This window comes from Myxine glutinosa, chromosome 8 (genome assembly GCF_964187855.1).
Source record: "Myxine glutinosa chromosome 8, kmMyxGlut1.1, whole genome shotgun sequence".
Classification (NCBI taxonomy): domain Eukaryota; kingdom Metazoa; phylum Chordata; class Myxini; order Myxiniformes; family Myxinidae; genus Myxine; species Myxine glutinosa.
In genome coordinates, this window is record NC_136268.1 from 16,495,178 (window position 1) to 16,513,932 (window position 18,755).

The window sequence follows — 18,755 nt, forward strand, 5'->3', positions numbered from 1 at the left end:
AAATGCCTTCAAGCATTAAAGATTGATGGGCCCCTGTGTCTCTCAATATCCTAACCGGTCTCCGGTTAGTCGAGGCTCCATCCAGTGACACAAACCCCTCGGAAACAAATGGTTGGTAACCCTCTTGATGGCGATTTCTTACGCTAGCCATCGCATTCGGAGTTGTAATAGTCGGACTCCGCTCTGGGTTGTCCCTTTTCATGAGGTAACAACTGGACATCAAGTGTCCAGGTTTTTTGCAAAACGCGCAAGTAGGCCCGGAGGAAAAACTCGGGGTCTGCCTCGGGCCCCCCGAACTACAAGTTTGTCTTGGGCCCGCATCCCTCTGATTTCGAACCGGTGGGGTATCATAGTTGTCCCCATAATCATCTCGAGGCCGCCGCCATGTATGGTCGTTCTCCGCACCTGCTGTTCCCCACCTCCCCTGCGGAGATCTAGGCGAGGAGTTAGGTTCGTGGACCCCTATTCGGTGGGTTAAGGCATAATCATCTGCCATGGTGGCTGCGTCCCACAACTTTGGTACCTTCTTTTCCTGCAGGTACACTTTGATGTCCTCGTGGACACACTGCTGGAATTCCTCCACCAGGATCAAGTCCCGCAATGTCTCGAAGTCTTTCCCGACTCCTTTTGACTCACACCACCGATCAAACATGTTTTCTTTCACTCTGGCAAACTCCACATGGGTCTCACTCTCCCTCTTCCTGGCATTCCTGAATTTTTGCCTGTAAGCTTCCGGAACCAACTCATAGGCCTTGAGGATGTGCTTCTTCAGTACCTCATAATCTGCACATTGGTCCATTGGTAGCGCCGAATAAATTTCCTGAGCTTTCCCCACCAGCACACTTTGTACGAGTATGGTCCAGGCCTCCTCCGGCCAGTTTAATTGTCGAGCCACTTTCTCAAAGTGTGGGAAGAATTTCGCGACTTCCTTTTCACTGAACGGTGGAACCAGCCTCACATGTCTGCCCACATCCCAGGTTTTCTGGTGAGGTGTCGACCCCGTCAGCAAGGGTGGTGCCTCTCCCCGTTCTCTCATTAACTCCAGCTCCTTGAACTTGATTTCCCGCTGAAGCTCCATGTCACGTTCCTTTAATTCCCTTTCCGCTTTTCTCTCCTCTGCTTCGAGTTCCCTTGTTTTCCTCCTTTCTTCTGCTTGTTTCTCTTCTCTCCTCTCCTCTGCTTTCCTTTCTTCTTCTGCTCTTTCCTTTTCTGCTTTCCTTTCTTCTTCTGCTCTTTCCTTTTCTGCTTTCCTTTCTTCTTCTGCTCTTTCCTTTTCTGCTTTCCTTTCTTCTTCTGCTCTTTCCTTTTCTGCTTTCCTTTCTTCTTCTGCTCTTTCCTTTTCTGCTTTCCTTTCTTCTTCTGCTAACCTTTCCTGGAGTTCTCGTTCCACTCTCCTTTCCTCTGCTTGTTTCTCTTCTCTCCTCTCTTCTGCTTTCCTTTCTTCTTCTTTTAACCTTTCCTGGAGTTCTCGTTCCACTCTCCTTTCCTCTGCTTGCTTCTCTTCTCTTCTCTCTTCTGCTTTCCTTTCTTCTTCTTTGATCCGTTCCTGGCTCCGTAATTGCAACTCCAGTTTCCGGAGCTCCACGTCTTCTGGTTCTTCGGGTAGCCACTCCCAGGCTAACTCGTCCCATGTTCCTAATCCCACCATAGATTGTATCACCGTGGCCTGCAACTCTGCCTTCCTCAAATTAGTTCGGACCTCCAAGTTAAAATGTTTGGCCAATTTCAAGAGATCCGACTTTAGCAACGCTCGGAACTGTGCCTCACTCGGGGTTACCCCAAAGTTCTGTGCCACAAACGCCATGGTGCCTATCGTTAACACCTGTTAACCTTCACCCCAAGACTTTCCCCAATTTCTCAAAAAAAAATATTACCAATTAATAATTAATTAATAAATTTTAATTACCAAAAATATTATTATTTTATTATTTTATACACTTTTAGATCCCGGACGTAGACCCAATTGCGAAACCGCAAATCGTAATTTGGACGAGCCCCCAATTCTGTTACGTGGTCCCCTCAGTGCATACCAGGTCTCGGTGACCCCCGGACCGTGAGAGGACCTTCGCCAGCAAATAGTATTATATAGGCGCATTCGCCACGCAATCCATAGGAATTTCACCCAGGAGACAACTGATGTGCAAGTATATATTTCCACTGGTAATGATACCAAACACTTTCAAAGACACAACCACGGAGATTTTCCCCGAGCAATCAACAATACACAACCAGGCACAATCAATATTACAACCATGTGAACTCATCTACACAAACTCTAAGATGGCCATCTTAATCTTATACATTCCTCACGTGAGCCCCACTCCTGACTCCCTCCGTGGTCAATGTCTCTCCTCTCCGCACACGGGCGGTTGGACGAACCCCGGGCGGACGTGCTCCCAACGTGCAGTCTCGTACTGGGGCCGCGGCTGCAGCGCACCTCCTTGCCAAGCCACGGGGCAAACCCAGCGCGGCGTCCAACGTGCGCGAGGCCCCGAGTGCGACCCTTACGCGTCCTTGTAGATGGGCAAAAACCCAGCGCGGCTTCCGACGCGAGCGAGGCCCAACGTGCGGACCCGTACGCGTCTTTGTAGACGGGGCAAACTGTCCCGGACGCTTGGTTTCGTGCACGAACTCACGGTGACTGGACGTGTCCAAAAGGTATTTACCGCCCAGGTAACTCCTCTCGCCAGACGTTTCGAAACGGCGCGTTTTCCACGCAGCGCAAGGTCGCTTCCACCTTTTGTCGGAGCGGGGCGAGGAAAAAGAAACCTTCCTTTTCCTCGTGTCTTTCTCCTCCGTTTCCCGTCACTTCCGCTTCCTGCCACTCTTTCAGAAGGGCTCCTGACCCTCCAACCACAACAACTACACAACAACTTAATATACTACACACGGAAGCAAACACCTGCCTGGTAATTCACATACATTCACATAAATATGTAACACTCGTGATTACATATGTGCTCGTGATTACATATGTGCTCATGATTCGATATTTCCTCATGATTCGATATTTGCTCATGGTTCGATATTTGCTCATGATTCGATATTTGCATTTAATCCATAAGATGTAGCACATCAATGTTGCAAATGCTGCTGTAAGTCTTGAATTCACAAATCTGTTCTAATTTGGATTCCTTGCTCCCCAACCCCTCGTTGCCTCACTCCCACCCACCTACCTCTCAACGTCCAGAATATGGAACTGGTGGTCCTTGGGCGCCTTAAATGGGACTTGGCAGCAGTTACACCAAACGACTTCCTGGAACACATCCTGTTTCGCCTACCGCTGTCGTCTGTTGAAATACCACGCATCCTTAAGCATGCACAGACCTTCGTGACGCTCACCGCTACTGGTGGGTCTTTTGAGGATGTTCTAACTCAAAACTTGAACCTCTTACACCGAGTTCAACATCCTTCACCTTCATCTTCACTAATACAACTTTAATAGAGTTTCATTCAATTATGTAAGTGAGGAAGATAGATGGATGTTCTTCAGCAACTCCTTTATCTGCTTTACCAAGTGATTTTCATCCTTGCTCTTAAACGTATCTTGCTTACTTCGCATTCAAATCATACTGATTTTTTTATAATTCATTATTTCATTGATGAAATCTCCAGTTCAAGTGGTAATGAAGAAGTACATTTAACTGGAATGAGCGTGTTGTATACTGAGCAATCTTTTTATGCCGCCGCTTATGAAGACACCAGAGGCATTCTTTTTTGGGTTGTTCGTCCGTGATAGGTTTTTGTTACGGCGATAACTTGAGAACGTCAAACTTGGTATAAGTATGTATAATGATGTAAGTATAAATAGATTACATTATGGTGTCAAGAGGTCAAAGGTCTAAGGTCCCATTAGGTAAAAATGATGTTATTGAGCTAACTTGTGAACCAGAGTGATGGGATTCTGAATAAACTTGGTATAAGAATGTATGATGATAAAAACATGAACTGATTAGATTTTGGCATCAAAGGTCAGAGGTCAGTCAGGTAAATATGTGATACTTGAGAACAGCTGAAGGGATTTAAATCAAACTTGGTACAATTATGTATAATTATGTAATGATGTGGGCTGAAGCATATCGGTCGATGTCGCAACTTAGAAGAGTGCCATTCTAAAGTTTAACATGATCGAAGGTTTATAGTGGAGCTGCCACACAAATGTACATGCAGATGGACATACACGGCACAACACAGGACGAGACAAACCACCGCTGAGCTTGGGGGAAGTGCCGTCACTTCCCGGGGTACTCTGGGTACTAGCGACGTCACCACAATGGCGCCGCTTTTCTCACCGCACTCAGCAGGCAATTTCTCACGAGGAATTTGCTCCTCCCCATGGATGCCAACCTATGGGGATTGGCTCTGCTCTATCCTTTTAAATGACGACCGTCAAGCAAGTAAGCAGCACGTACCATTTTAAAAATATTTGGTGTGACACGAACTGACCCAAACTGAGTGGGTGTTTTTTTTAGGAGACACCACAAAAATGCGATAACTTGAGAACAGCTGAATTGATTTAAATCAAACTTGGTACAAGTATTATAATGATGTGGGTGGAGGCATATTGGTCGGCGTCGTGACGTCGAAGAGTGTTGTTCGAGTTTATATATGGTCTCGGCTCATGGAAGAAATAGGACAAACAAATAGATGCAGAGTCCATGCGGAAAAGAACGATGCTTCCCGCTGGAGTGCAGCTTGCATTAATTCGGCCATTTGTGAAGTATATTGCTTTGGTACGGGACAGCCGCGTTAGGAACACCCCTTCAATAGTAAATGGTATTTGTTCCAAACAGCATGGGCCTTGTGTTTAGATAGGAATACCAAAAGGGTCAAGCATAGCTACCATGTGCTGGCACGAGGGCCTAGAGTTATGCACACTCGCTTCTGAGTCGTCTTGCCTGGGTACGAATGTGGCCTAGCTACAAACTGTCATCCTGGAATCTTGCAGGGCAAGGCATCATAATGCGTGCCAAAGACCGACTGGACAACCCTCCCATCCACTTTCTGAATAATCTTCTCCAAGAAGTTCTGTCACTCAAGCTTTTGGGTCTCACTATCTGCCATGATCTTTCCTGGGAAAACCACATTTCAAATCTGGCCTCCAAACCCAGTCGCCGACTGGGCATCCTCCGTCATGCGAAGTCCTTCCTTGGTACACCTGAGCACCTCACCACTTACAAGGCTTTCATCCGCAGCTCTATGGAATACCGCTCTCCCCTCTGGTCTGGTGCTCCTGCCTCACACCTAGCTCGTGTTCACGCTGTTGAAACCAAAGCGTTCAGAATCATTGGAATCTCCCGCGATGAAGCTAACTCCAAGGGCATTTCACTCACTCACCGCAGGCAGGTTGGTGGTCTTTCCGTCTTCTACCGACTCCTCTGTGGCCTTGCCCCCCCAGCTCTCTCTGGGCTCTGTCCCCCAAATATTCCTACAGGTCACACAAGATCGGCCTGCAACCCTATTATGGTTAAACTGCCAAAATCAAGACTCTCTGCTCACCTTCATTCCTCTTTTCTCCTGCCTCTGGAACAAACTCCCTCACTCTCTTCAATCCCACTCCACCCTCCAGGTCTTTAAAACAGCTGTTCACCACCATCTCTTATCTTTCCCCATCCAAAACTTTGATCTTTTCTACCCCTGCTAATTTCACCCAAAATCCTACACTTTTTTTTTGAAATACCATCTTCTGTCCTGGAAGTCCTTGGTCCCCTTGTGTTTTATACCTCTCCCCCCCACCCCCCTTCCCACGCCTCCTCCCCCCAAGCCCTCTCCCTCCCACACTTCTCCCTGCTCTCAAATGTTGTGTTTGTGTGCTTCCCCTTCTTTCCCCATCTTGTCTTCCGCTCCCTCTTTTTATATATTTTGTTTGTCTGGTTGATTTGTTTGTGAAATAAATGTTAGCTCTTTCACGAGCCTCGATTCAGTATACAAAAAAAAAAAAAAAAAGGCTTTCGATGGACGTACTGCTTTGTTTTTTGTTGTTTTTTTGTATACAAGATCGAGGCTCGTGAAAGAGCTAACATTAATCACACAAAAAGTCAAACCGACACATAAAACACAAAATAAGGGGAGTGGTAGACAAGATGGGGAGAGAGGGGGAAGGACGGACACAAACACAACATTTGAGAGCAGGGACGAGTCAGGTTCACTATGTTAACAAATATAATTTCGTTCAAAATTTTGGGAGATTAGCAAAACTATACATTTTCGGAACACTCAGAGCATGAGGAATCCAAAAACCAATGTTGGCATTTGCGTAGACACCCCCGTGAAAATAACACTTTTGTTTGTCTGTCAGCATTAGTTGGTGGGCGTTGAAGCACGCTGGCCAAATTCAAATTTCCTGCTCTAACCTACAGGAGGTACTACATCAGCAGCACAGCCGTGCCCACAGCCAATGATGCTGCTTGCAGCCATGTGCTGCATACCAAAGTAAAATATGAGAAGTGGCCGTACCTTTAGCTTCATACTCTGTATTTCAATAATCAAAAACTCAGACATGTTTAACTGTATTTTCATCCTTTTTCTTTTCATTCCATATCCAACCTCAGACTTCAACTTTGCCATGTTTCCTCCGTCTATGATTGCTGCCGGAAGCCTTGCTGCAGCGATTCGGGGCCTGAAATTGCAGCAACAGACTCGGCCTGGCGTCACCGGCCTCGTTGAGAACATTGCCAAGATCACGAGCTGCGATCCGGTGAGATGTGAAATATGCGCTAGAACCTTTCCATGTCGAGCTTTAGACTCGTTTGCTATCTTTCAATTGATTTTTCACACTCTCATTCACTCTCACATCCTCATTTCTCACATATAAACTTTTTGGACCCCGCCCCAGGATTGCCTACGTGAATGCCAAGGACAGATTGAAGACTTGCTGAACAGCAGCCTTTGTCCATGTAGGCCACTGGTCTCCTCTGAAAATCAGGAGGATCCGGAACAGGCTGGAACCCCAACAGATGTATGTGATGTTATATTGTAGGCCATTTTTGTTATGCTTCATCACCCACATGTAGTACATCGCCAGCTGAGGCCTTTTCAACATGCAAATGCTTGTGACGTCACCAGACTTGCTTAACCATCGTGTTCTGCCTCTTCCTTATGGCATCAGTTGGTTAATATAACTTTTCTAGCCTTTCATGTCATTTGGTAATTTACTTGTAGTTATGAAAATTGAGGGTCATGACTGCAAGAAATATGCTGTTTAAGGCAAATGGCGAAGTTTCTATTCATCTTTTTCTAGTGGTAGAAGTTATTTTTTGAAACTAGCAGATTTATCGTTAATTTTCTGGAACACAAGAATGTTGATCATGGCCTGAGAAATGAGGACATCTTGTGGCTTGTGGATGAATACTAACTGCAGCTTTTTCTGCTCACGAGAGATATTTTGATGGCAAATGAGAATGTGGGAGTGTGTTTGTCAATGCGTACCCCTCTGTATGGCTGCGTTGGTATTTGGGTATTCCACTTCCGGTGCTCAATCAAAAGGCTTTGTGTGCCTTGAGTCAGGCTATTCCTGTGGCCAAATGGACACTTTCGGCTAATTCTGCCTGTTTCTTGGTGAATCCTTTCTTTAAGGGGGTTGTAAGGGCAATGATCGCCATTGTCCGGGTGAGATTAAACCCGCTGGTGCCGGACGGCCTGCGATGCTTATACATCAGAGCGCACTTGCTGTCAGAGTCTTTTCATAGACGTAGAGCTTAGGATTGTATGGATACAGTCAAGCTCATTAACCTATCTCATAAATTATCACTTTTCAGGTGGTATTAATTGCTATTATTATTGTTACCTCTGCCACCGAAGGTGGGCGTTTTCACCCCTGTCTGTCTGTCTGTCTGTCTGTCTGTTTGTTTGCTTGTGAACAAGATATCTCAAAAGGTTGTGGATGGATTTGGACGAAATTTGGTGAAGAGGTTGGGTATGTGACAGGGACAAAATGCGAAGATTTTCGTAAACATCCGCATCCGCATCCGGATCCAGATACGATAATTTTTTAAGCGACTTCACCATTGAGAGATAGGGCCAAAAACAATATATATATATATATATATATATGTTTATATATGTATATATCATGAGAAACAGGTTGAGATGGTTTGGTCATGTGTTGAGGAAGGATGAAAGTGCCTGGTTGAGAAGAGTGATGGAAATGAATGTAGAAGGAAGTAGAGGACGGGGAAGACCGAGAAAGACTTGGCTGAAGATGGTCGAAGAAGAAATGCGGGCAACGGGGTTAACAAGGGGAGATGCAGAAAATAGGGCAAAATGGAGAAGATTGTCATGGGGACCGCAAGGCTAACCCCCGCTCTAGCAGGGAAAATGGCCTTAAAATGCCTGTTGTATTTATGTATATATCATATGAGTATATAGAATATCAGTATATATCATATGAGTATATATCACGATATCTCAAAAAGTTATGACAGATTTGGATGAAACATGGTGGACTGGTTTTGTGTGTGATGACGGATCGATTCGATTTTGGTGAAGGTTGGAATACGGATCCTGATAAGAGAACTTTATATGAAATTTTTAGTGATTCTTCAGCATTGAGTAATTGGGCCAAAACAATATATAGTATGATATTTGAAAAAAGTTGTGGATGAATTATGACAAAACTAGGTGAATGAGTTGGTTTGGCGACAAGAACAAGCGATTCAATTTTGGTTCAGATGCGAATCCCGATCCGGCCTATCAGTGGGATACAAAACATAAACTGTTGAGCCTGGCGGAGGTATGCGCTCCACCGAGTTCCGTTTTAGTTCTTATTATGTTAATCTCCAGTGTCTTCAAGGCCAGCCTTGGGATCATGCACAGCCTGGATTCCTTGCTTATATCCGTCTGCACTTGGTTATGCACATTGCACCTACCTGTCTAAATGTGCAACTTCTATCAACCTCTCCTTACCACATTTGCTCTGGAGCCATCTACATACTTTACCTCCCTCTGACTCCACTCTCCACTTCACATCTTAACAGCCATTTAAACATACCCCCTCCCCCCCCCTCAACCTCCCACTTCACCAAACTTTACCCATTTTCCATTCCTTCACTAATGTTTCTTATCCCTTCTCTTTCTTTTTTCAATGTTTTTTTTTTTTCAACTACCGCCATCCCTTGTCCATTGTGTGTATGTAATATGTAGGTAGGAACTTGTAATATGGAATTGACTTTGGCTAATTTTTATGTGAGGGAATGTTTTGCCAACTTTGCTTTCTTTGTTATAAGTACCATTTCTAACTGTAAGAACAAAAAGGAATTCTGTATGAGGATGGTTCATCTTTGACTTGGATTTTGGTTTAAATTTGCTACTAAGCTTGTATTTCTATTATTAGCAATGGAACCCGCCCTATGGGCGGGGCTTAATTTGGAGGCCCAAATGAAAAGGCAAAATATCAGAAATTGAAAGCTTTTTTTTATTTTAAACTATTTATCTAAACATCCGTAAAATCATATCACACGCAAATCATCAAAATCTAAACAGTATTTGTAGAATTCCAATAAAAGCCACATCACTGTTCATATCAGTAAATATTATTCCATCGTGTTTGGAAAAACTGGAAAATTGGAAAAAAAATTGGAAAAACAATATGGCCTATTTTACTCCAGGGGGTCCCAGGATTACCCACCCAAAATTTTGTTGCGATGGGTTCAGCCGTTTTTGTGGTACCTGGGAACAGACGGACATTTGGTGAATTATAGTAAGATAATCATGATGTAATCCTTTTCAAGGTATTTCCAAAATTGGACATCGGAGTGGAAGCTTTTATAATATGCCTTCAGTTAGAATTCTGAAGGACGAATATGTCGCCCATGTGGGACATCATTCTTAATATCCTCGTTCCTCAGAAAAACTTGTTGCTCACAAAGTGCCTTTTAATATACATCTCCTTGACAGGCAGGTATCATGGTATTGTCACGTGGCTGGAGCTCGAGACAGACTAAGTGGCTTTCAAAAGGGTAAGGCAATAAGGCATGCTCTTTATGGATGGCACGGTGGTGCCATCCGGCCTCTGTACGTGCCACACCACCGATTATGTAGCCAATGAAACGGCTCGAATACCCGGGAGAATTATGAGTGCAGATTTGGAAGAGCAACAACTAACCCATGGATGACAGAGCAAGCTGAAACAGCTGGAATCCAAAAATTGTCTTTATTCAAATTGTAAAAATCCCCAGTTAAAAGCAGAATTGGAAATCATTCAAACCATGCAGAACAAGCCTTATCCTTGCATTATTTAAGCAAATAACTGGTGGCAGGTTCAAAAGTGCCCTTAATAACTGAGTATGTGAGGTGAATAAGAGTGCTCGAGTCTGAAGAATTGGAATAGGAATGGGGAGGAATAAAAGAAGAAGAAGCAGACTCCTATTAGCAGCCAGACGTTGTGATGAGTAGCAAATGAGGAATGCGACAGAGGCGACACGACCAATTGAGGTTCCAAAACAACAAGCAAAGTTACGAGCTAGCGGGCCGATGCGACACAAAGGCACGTCCAGATAGTAGTGATATCGCCACCTCTCCGGGCAGGAAGATGGAAGAGCAACGTTGGCCAGAGGGTTTCAATCGACAAATATGGCCACCTCCTACAGAACATGTGCGCTGCCTGTCAACAGCCATGGTACCTCTGTGTGATCTCATCACGCCATTGATGCGTGCTCTCAATTGAATGGACAGAACCAGGGTCTCTGGATGGTGGGGTGAACAAAGGGATACCCTAGTTGGCGCTGGTGTCATCCGCACTGATGATGGAACCAAACAGGTGACCATACTCGCTCTGGCCTATTGCACTTGCACAGCCTTAAATGTTCCAACTTAACTCTGCAACTGGGACCGTAGCTGATTGAACAGGCACCTCTCCACTGGGGACTCCAAGGATATTCAAACGAACGCAGAGCTCTGCACTTCTGGCTTCTTTCATCTACCAGCTTGCTTTTCCAGTCAATAGTCTTTTCAAGACAAACGTGTCCTACCTTTTGTATATAAGAAAAAGGTCTAGGTCAAATTTTAAGCAAACTCACAGGTGCTGCTGTTGGCTGCCCATCGTTTTTGCTATCTTTAAATCATCTTATCCCTAGTCAGCCTTTTTTAACTTTTCTTCATTTCCAGCATGATACTGACTGGCAATTCTGATTGCTGCAACTTTTGAAGCGCGATGAATGAAAATGACAGAGCAGGTCACAAAGCATTTTGCTGAGCACTTTGGAAGGAGTAAAGGTTTATTGTTGTGTTTGTGCAGTGTGTTCTACTGTCATAGTCCATTGATTGCTGGAGTTGCCAAACTGTCGTGCAACATTTTGTTCTGTTCTTTTGTTGCTGCATATTGCTTTGTATGCTGCTTTTTGAAAGGGAGGTGTTTGCAAGGGGTTGTGGGAAGGAAGGAAATGTGAAGAGAGAAACTCTGGAAGTAAATAGACTATGGGAAATGAAGAGGAATTCCAGGAGTTGGGGTTGCTTACATTCCAGAGTTTTACGAAGTTGGCTTTGGATAGCAGTTCTCGCGACGGTCTAGAAAATGTCCGCGTTCTAATTGCAAGCCGCCATTGCACGCACGATGGCGACATTTCCTCACGTGCCCAATCTCGACTCGTGTACTGAACTTCGACGAGTTATTGAGGGGCAGTCGGCGCGCTTTGCAGGTGGAGGCGAAGCCATGTTTATTGGTGTACTTGAATCGCCGTTTGCGTGCACGTCTTTCAGATGCTCTGGATATTTGTTTTGCACATATTAAAGGTAACATGAAATCAGCTGTGAGAAAGAGCAGGTTGTGAATGCAATTGGGCACACGAATGGCTTGTTTTGCGAACTCTCACACGGCACTGCCTCGCTCACCTGATCATACAAGTCAGGAGTTTGTGAGGAGTCTCTATAACTTTAGCTGCTATCTAATTGTAGGGTTTGACTTTGTTTTGTTATAATAACAACCATTATGGCACCATATTGCCTAACCACATGCTGCTATTTTTTTTCTTTTTCTTTTTCACAGTTGTTGGTTGTTTTCTGATGAGTCAAAAAGAAACGTTGGTTTTGTGTTTGATCACCTGGATTTTTATTGTCTTTTTTTTGTACGTTCACGCAAAGAGTCGTGGGACAGTCGGACAGCAGTGGACAGACCTCACAATTACAATGACAAATATCACATTTCTGGTTTAATATTTTCAGTTGTCACAATACCTCATGTTCTAGCATTCCGAAAGAGATGGAGGGAGAGAGAGAAAGACAAATAAAAGAAAGAGAGATAGACAGAGAAATGTGATAAACGAACTGGGAGCTTGAAGAGCGCCTTTCTTGATTTTCCTGTCTCTTGCCTTTGCCACGACCAAGAAGCGTTTGCTATGTTGCAGTTTATTATATTGTACTTTAATTTGCTTAAACGTCTGCCTTATTATTATTATTATTATTATTATTTTTCCACGGGTCAGTTTGTAATGTTTAATATGCCAAAGGAAAGGAAGTAATCTGAACAGCTCTCTTATCGCCCTTTGCCATTTTCCTTTCGGCACATCCCAGTTTACTGTTTGTTTGATTGTGTGTTCCGCTCGATGATGAATTGCTTAAATTAAATATTGCATTTTGACGTGTTGTGAAATGTCAGGTGAAAATACATTTTGGAAGCAAGCTGAAAAAAACCAATGTTGCACATGTGTTGTTGGGATGTGTCAAAGGCCAAATGGAGATGGCTTTGGAACCACTTTATATACAACTCTTCAGGTCTACAGAGTATATGAACAGCTGCATTGGCAGTACCTCAGCACAGGTACTGACTGCTACCTGGTCATTTGTTTTTCTCATTCTACGTATATTTTCAAGTGAAACAAATCGGAATTACGGGGACAGATGCAGGATGCTGGTTTTAATCTTTAAAAATGCACCATGCAATATGTATTTTGCTGCTTATACAATGACTTGTCTCAAGTACACAAAGTAATAAATCTTTGTGAGTAAAAGCTTTTGTGCTACATCTTTGTGTTTTTCTGTTTTTTTTCATTTTTGTTCTGTGCTTTCTCTTTACAGTTGGTTGTTAGACATAGTTGTGTACACTTGCCTTATGCAACATGGATTTCTGCTGTGGGCCTCCCATTCTCAGGGTCCCAAACGAAATGGGAAAAACTCCTATAACAGAATGGTGTTCAGCTGGCGACCATGCCGGTTTGAAGATGTTTGTGTGTCTTACATGTGGTGCAGACATCACTTTGGCTATAGCTAATTTGACATCACTTTGGACATAGTTAATTTGACATCACTTTGGACATCACTTTGGCTGTAGTTAATTTGACATCACTTTGACTGTAGTTAATTTGACATCACTTTGGACATAGTTAATTTGATATCACTTTGGCTATAGTTAATTTGACATCACTTTGGCTATAGTTAATTTGACATCACTTTGGCTATAGTTAATTTGACATCACTTTGGCTATAGTTAATTTGACATCACTTTGGCTATAGTTAATTTGACATCACTTTGGCTATAGTTAATTTGACATCACTTTGGCTATAGTTAATTTGACATCACTTTGGCTATAGTTAATTTGACATCACTTTGGCTGTAGTTAATTTGACATCACTTTGGCTATAGTTAATTTGACATCACTTTGGCTATAGTTAATTTGACATCACTTTGGCTATAGTTAATTTGACATCACTTTGGCTATAGTTAATTTGACATCACTTTGGCTATAGTTAATTTGACATCACTTTGGCTATAGTTAATTTGACATCACTTTGGCTATAGTTAATTTGACATCACTTTGGCTATAGTTAATTTGACATCACTTTGGCTATAGTTAATTTGACATCACTTTGGCTATAGTTAATTTGACATCACTTTGGACATCACTTTGGCTGTAGTTAATTTGACATCACTTTGGCTATAGTTAATTTGACATCACTTTGGCTATAGTTAATTTGACATCACTTTGGCTGTAGTTAATTTGACATCACTTTGGACATCACTTTGGCTATAGTTAATTTGACATCACTTTGGCTATAGTTAATTTGACATCACTTTGGCTATAGTTAATTTGACATCACTTTGGCTGTAGTTAATTTGACATCACTTTGGCTATAGTTAATTTGACATCACTTTGGCTATAGTTAATTTGACATCACTTTGGCTATAGTTAATTTGACATCACTTTGGACATCACTTTGGCTATAGTTAATTTGACATCACTTTGGCTATAGTTAATTTGACATCACTTTGGCTATAGTTAATTTGACATCACTTTGGCTATAGTTAATTTGATATCACTTTGGCTATAGTTAATTTGACATCACTTTGGCTATAGTTAATTTGACATCACTTTGGCTGTAGTTAATTTGACATCACTTTGGCTATAGTTAATTTGACATCACTTTGGCTATAGTTAATTTGACATCACTTTGGCTATAGTTAATTTGACATCACTTTGGACATCACTTTGGCTGTAGTTAATTTGACATCACTTTGGCTATAGTTAATTTGACATCACTTTGGCTGTAGTTAATTTGACATCACTTTGGCTATAGTTAATTTGACATCACTTTGGACATCACTTTGGCTATAGTTAATTTGACATCACTTTGGACATCACTTTGGCTATAGTTAATTTGACATCACTTTGGCTATAGTTAATTTGATATCACTTTGGCTATCGTTAATTTGACATCACTTTGGCTATAGTTAATTTGACATCACTTTGGCTATAGTTAATTTGACATCACTTTGGACATATTTAATTTGACATCACTTTGGACATCACTTTGGCTGCAGTTAATTTGACATCACTTTGGCTATAGTTAATTTGACATCACTTTGGACATCACTTTGGCTGCAGTTAATTTGACATCACTTTGGCTATAGTTAATTTGACATCACTTTGGCTATAGTTAATTTGACATCACTTTGGCTATAGTTAATTTGACATCACTTTGGACATCACTTTGGCTGCAGTTAATTTGACATCACTTTGGCTATAGTTAATTTGACATCACTTTGGCTATAGTTAATTTGACATCACTTTGGCTATAGTTAATTTGACATCACTTTGGCTATAGTTAATTTGACATCACTTTGGCTGTAGTTAATTTGACATCACTTTGGCTATAGTTAATTTGACATCACTTTGGACATCACTTTGGCTATAGTTAATTTGACATCACTTTGGACATCACTTTGGCTATAGTTAATTTGACATCACTTTGGCTATAGTTAATTTGATATCACTTTGGCTATCGTTAATTTGACATCACTTTGGCTATAGTTAATTTGACATCACTTTGGCTATAGTTAATTTGACATCACTTTGGACATATTTAATTTGACATCACTTTGGACATCACTTTGGCTGCAGTTAATTTGACATCACTTTGGCTATAGTTAATTTGACATCACTTTGGACATCACTTTGGCTGCAGTTAATTTGACATCACTTTGGCTATAGTTAATTTGACATCACTTTGGCTATAGTTAATTTGACATCACTTTGGCTATAGTTAATTTGACATCACTTTGGACATCACTTTGGCTGCAGTTAATTTGACATCACTTTGGCTATAGTTAATTTGACATCACTTTGGCTATAGTTAATTTGACATCACTTTGGCTATAGTTAATTTGACATCACTTTGGCTATAGTTAATTTGACATCACTTTGGCTATAGTTAATTTGACATCACTTTGGCTATAGTTAATTTGACATCACTTTGGCTATAGTTAATTTGACATCACTTTGGCTATAGTTAATTTGACATCACTTTGGACATCACTTTGGCTGCAGTTAATTTGACATCACTTTGGCTATAGTTAATTTGACATCACTTTGGCTATAGTTAATTTGACATCACTTTGGACATCACTTTGGCTGTAGTTAATTTGACATCACTTTGGCTATAGTTAATTTGACATCACTTTGGCTATAGTTAATTTGACATCACTTTGGCTATAGTTAATTTGACATCACTTTGGACATCACTTTGGCTATAGTTAATTTGACATCACTTTGGCTATAGTTAATTTGACATCACTTTGGCTATAGTTAATTTGACATCACTTTGGCTATAGTTAATTTGATATCACTTTGGCTATAGTTAATTTGACATCACTTTGGCTATAGTTAATTTGACATCACTTTGGCTGTAGTTAATTTGACATCACTTTGGCTATAGTTAATTTGACATCACTTTGGCTATAGTTAATTTGACATCACTTTGGCTATAGTTAATTTGACATCACTTTGGCTATAGTTAATTTGACATCACTTTGGCTATAGTTAATTTGACATCACTTTGGCTATAGTTAATTTGACATCACTTTGGCTATAGTTAATTTGACATCACTTTGGCTAGAGCTAATTTGACATCACTTTGGCTATAGTTAATTTGATATCACTTTGGTTATAGTTAATTTGACATCACTTTGGCTATAGTTAATTTGACATCACTTTGGCTATAGCTAATTTGACATCACTTTGGCTATAGCTAATTTGACATCACTTTGGCTAGAGCTAATTTGACATCACTTTGGCTATAGTTAATTTGACATCACTTTGGCTATAGTTAATTTGACATCACTTTGGCTATAGTTAATTTGACATCACTTTGGCTATAGTTAATTTGACATCACTTTGGCTATAGTTAATTTGACATCACTTTGGCTATAGCTAATTTGACATCACTTTGGCTAGAGCTAATTTGACATCACTTTGGCTATAGTTAATTTGACATCACTTTGGCTATAGCTAATTTGACATCACTTTGGCTATAGTTAATTTGACATCACTTTGGCTATAGTTAATTTGACATCACTTTGGCTATAGTTAATTTGACATCACTTTGGCTATAGCTAATTTGACATCACTTTGGCTATAGTTAATTTGACATCACTTTGGCTATAGTTAATTTGACATCACTTTGGCTATAGTTAATTTGACATCACTTTGATGATAGTTAATTTGACATCACTTTGGCTATAGTTAATTTGACATCACTTTGGCTATAGTTAATTTGACATCACTTTGGCTATAGTTAATTTGACATCACTTTGACGATAGTTAATTTGACATCACTTTGGCTATAGTTAATTTGACATCACTTTGGCTATAGTTAATTTGACATCACTTTGGCTATAGCTAATTTGACATCACTTTGGCTATAGTTAATTTGACATCACTTTGGCTATAGTTAATTTGACATCACTTTGGCTATAGTTAATTTGACATCACTTTGACGATAGTTAATTTGACATCACTTTGGCTATAGTTAATTTGACATCACTTTGACTGTAGTTAATTTGACATCACTTTGGCTATAGTTAATTTGACATCACTTTGGCTATAGTTAATTTGACATCACTTTGGCTATAGTTAATTTGACATCACTTTGACTATAGTTAATTTGACATCACTTTGGCTATAGTTAATTTGACATCACTTTGGCTATAGTTAATTTGACATCACTTTGGCTATAGTTAATTTGACATCACTTTGGCTATAGTTAATTTGACATCACTTTGGCTATAGCTAATTTGACATCACTTTGGCTATAGCTAATTTGACATCACTTTGGCTATAGCTAATTTGACATCACTTTGGACATATTTAATTTGACATCACTTTGGACATCACTTTGGCTGTAGTTAATTTGACATCACTTTGGCTATAGTTAATTTGAAATCACTTTGGCTATATAGTGGGGCGGCTTAGCCCAAATATTCAAAAGAATTGTGCATTTTGTGATACAAGCACCAAATTTGGCACAAATGTACATTAATATGTTGCGAACATTTTCAGATATTGGGCCACTTGAAATTCTCTCTTTATGTCCGCCATATTGGATTTCAAAATGGCCGCCACTTGAAATCTACATTTGCTATTATCTCTGGACGTAATGCAGCTATTGACTTGATTCTGGTATCTAAATGTATTGTTGCGGATATGGGATTTGGCCTCCATCCATATCCGCTTGTAAATATTCCCCTATTTCCCCAATACCCCCCAACTATCCCCAATCCCCCATTCCCTAGTCCCATTGCCTGTAAATAACACTCTGTAGAACCGACCTTCCCCTTCTTCCCCCATTAAATGTCGTGCCCAGGTCCACCGCATCTCACGTAGACAACTTTCGGACCTCTTGCTAGTTATTCTTAGTCTATGTCAGTTAAGGACTCGTTTCCATTAATTCTGACTCTTCGTTGCACCAGAATGTGATTGTATGGCACCAGTAGTGAGTTTAGGACCTCCCCATACCTCCTCCCATCTTCCTCATGAAACACTAACAACAACAACAACTACAACCACAGCGGGGGCGGCGCGGCCGCGGTGCGGGGAGTGTGCGTCCTCACACCGGCTTGGTTAGCCGCCATTGCCATGTGCGCCCACGGGGTTACCACGAAGGGGCTGGCTGTCAGCTCCTCGTCAAGGGCGGAGCCCGGTAACCCCCAGCACCCAATAAGAAACAACGGGCCGATTCCATCTGGGGCGGAGCTAACGAGCCGAGGGCGTGTCACTCCCCGCCGGATATACGCGTCGACTTACCGGACGTGACGTAAGATGCGCCCCGAGCTTGGAGAAAGAACGTCACCTTCCGAGCGCTGAGAGACCTCCCTGCATCTTTCGGACCGTGTGGATCCTGTCCCTGAGCCAAGAGTGCACCTTGTGCTGTCCACCGACTACCTGCCTTTCCTTGCCATCAATCCCCGTGTGAGTCAGTCTTGTCCCGTTTATCTGTCGTCTGTCAGGGCTAAGATAAGACCGTGTTTAAGTGCCTACCTTACTATGCTG

At 41.6% G+C, this 18,755-nt stretch overlaps 1 protein-coding gene across 3 annotated transcripts in view; it reads left to right on the top strand.

The window, feature by feature from the left end:
- The window catches only part of LOC144893224 (G1/S-specific cyclin-D2-like), a 121,863-nt gene that overhangs the window by 46,131 nt on the left and 56,977 nt on the right, over positions 1-18,755 (top strand). Inside the window, exons 3-6 of one of the 3 annotated variants that reach the window (XM_078782957.1) lie at positions 3,191-3,350; positions 6,552-6,697; positions 6,836-6,958; positions 11,981-12,955. In XM_078782957.1, coding sequence (XP_078639083.1) covers positions 3,191-3,350; positions 6,552-6,697; positions 6,836-6,958; positions 11,981-11,998 — 447 coding nt within the window. In that variant the 3' untranslated portion in view covers positions 11,999-12,955. Of the gene's footprint in view, positions 1-3,190; positions 3,351-6,551; positions 6,698-6,835; positions 12,956-18,755 lie in introns of those variants that run through there. The other 2 variants (XM_078782955.1, XM_078782956.1) reach the window with 2 other exon arrangements.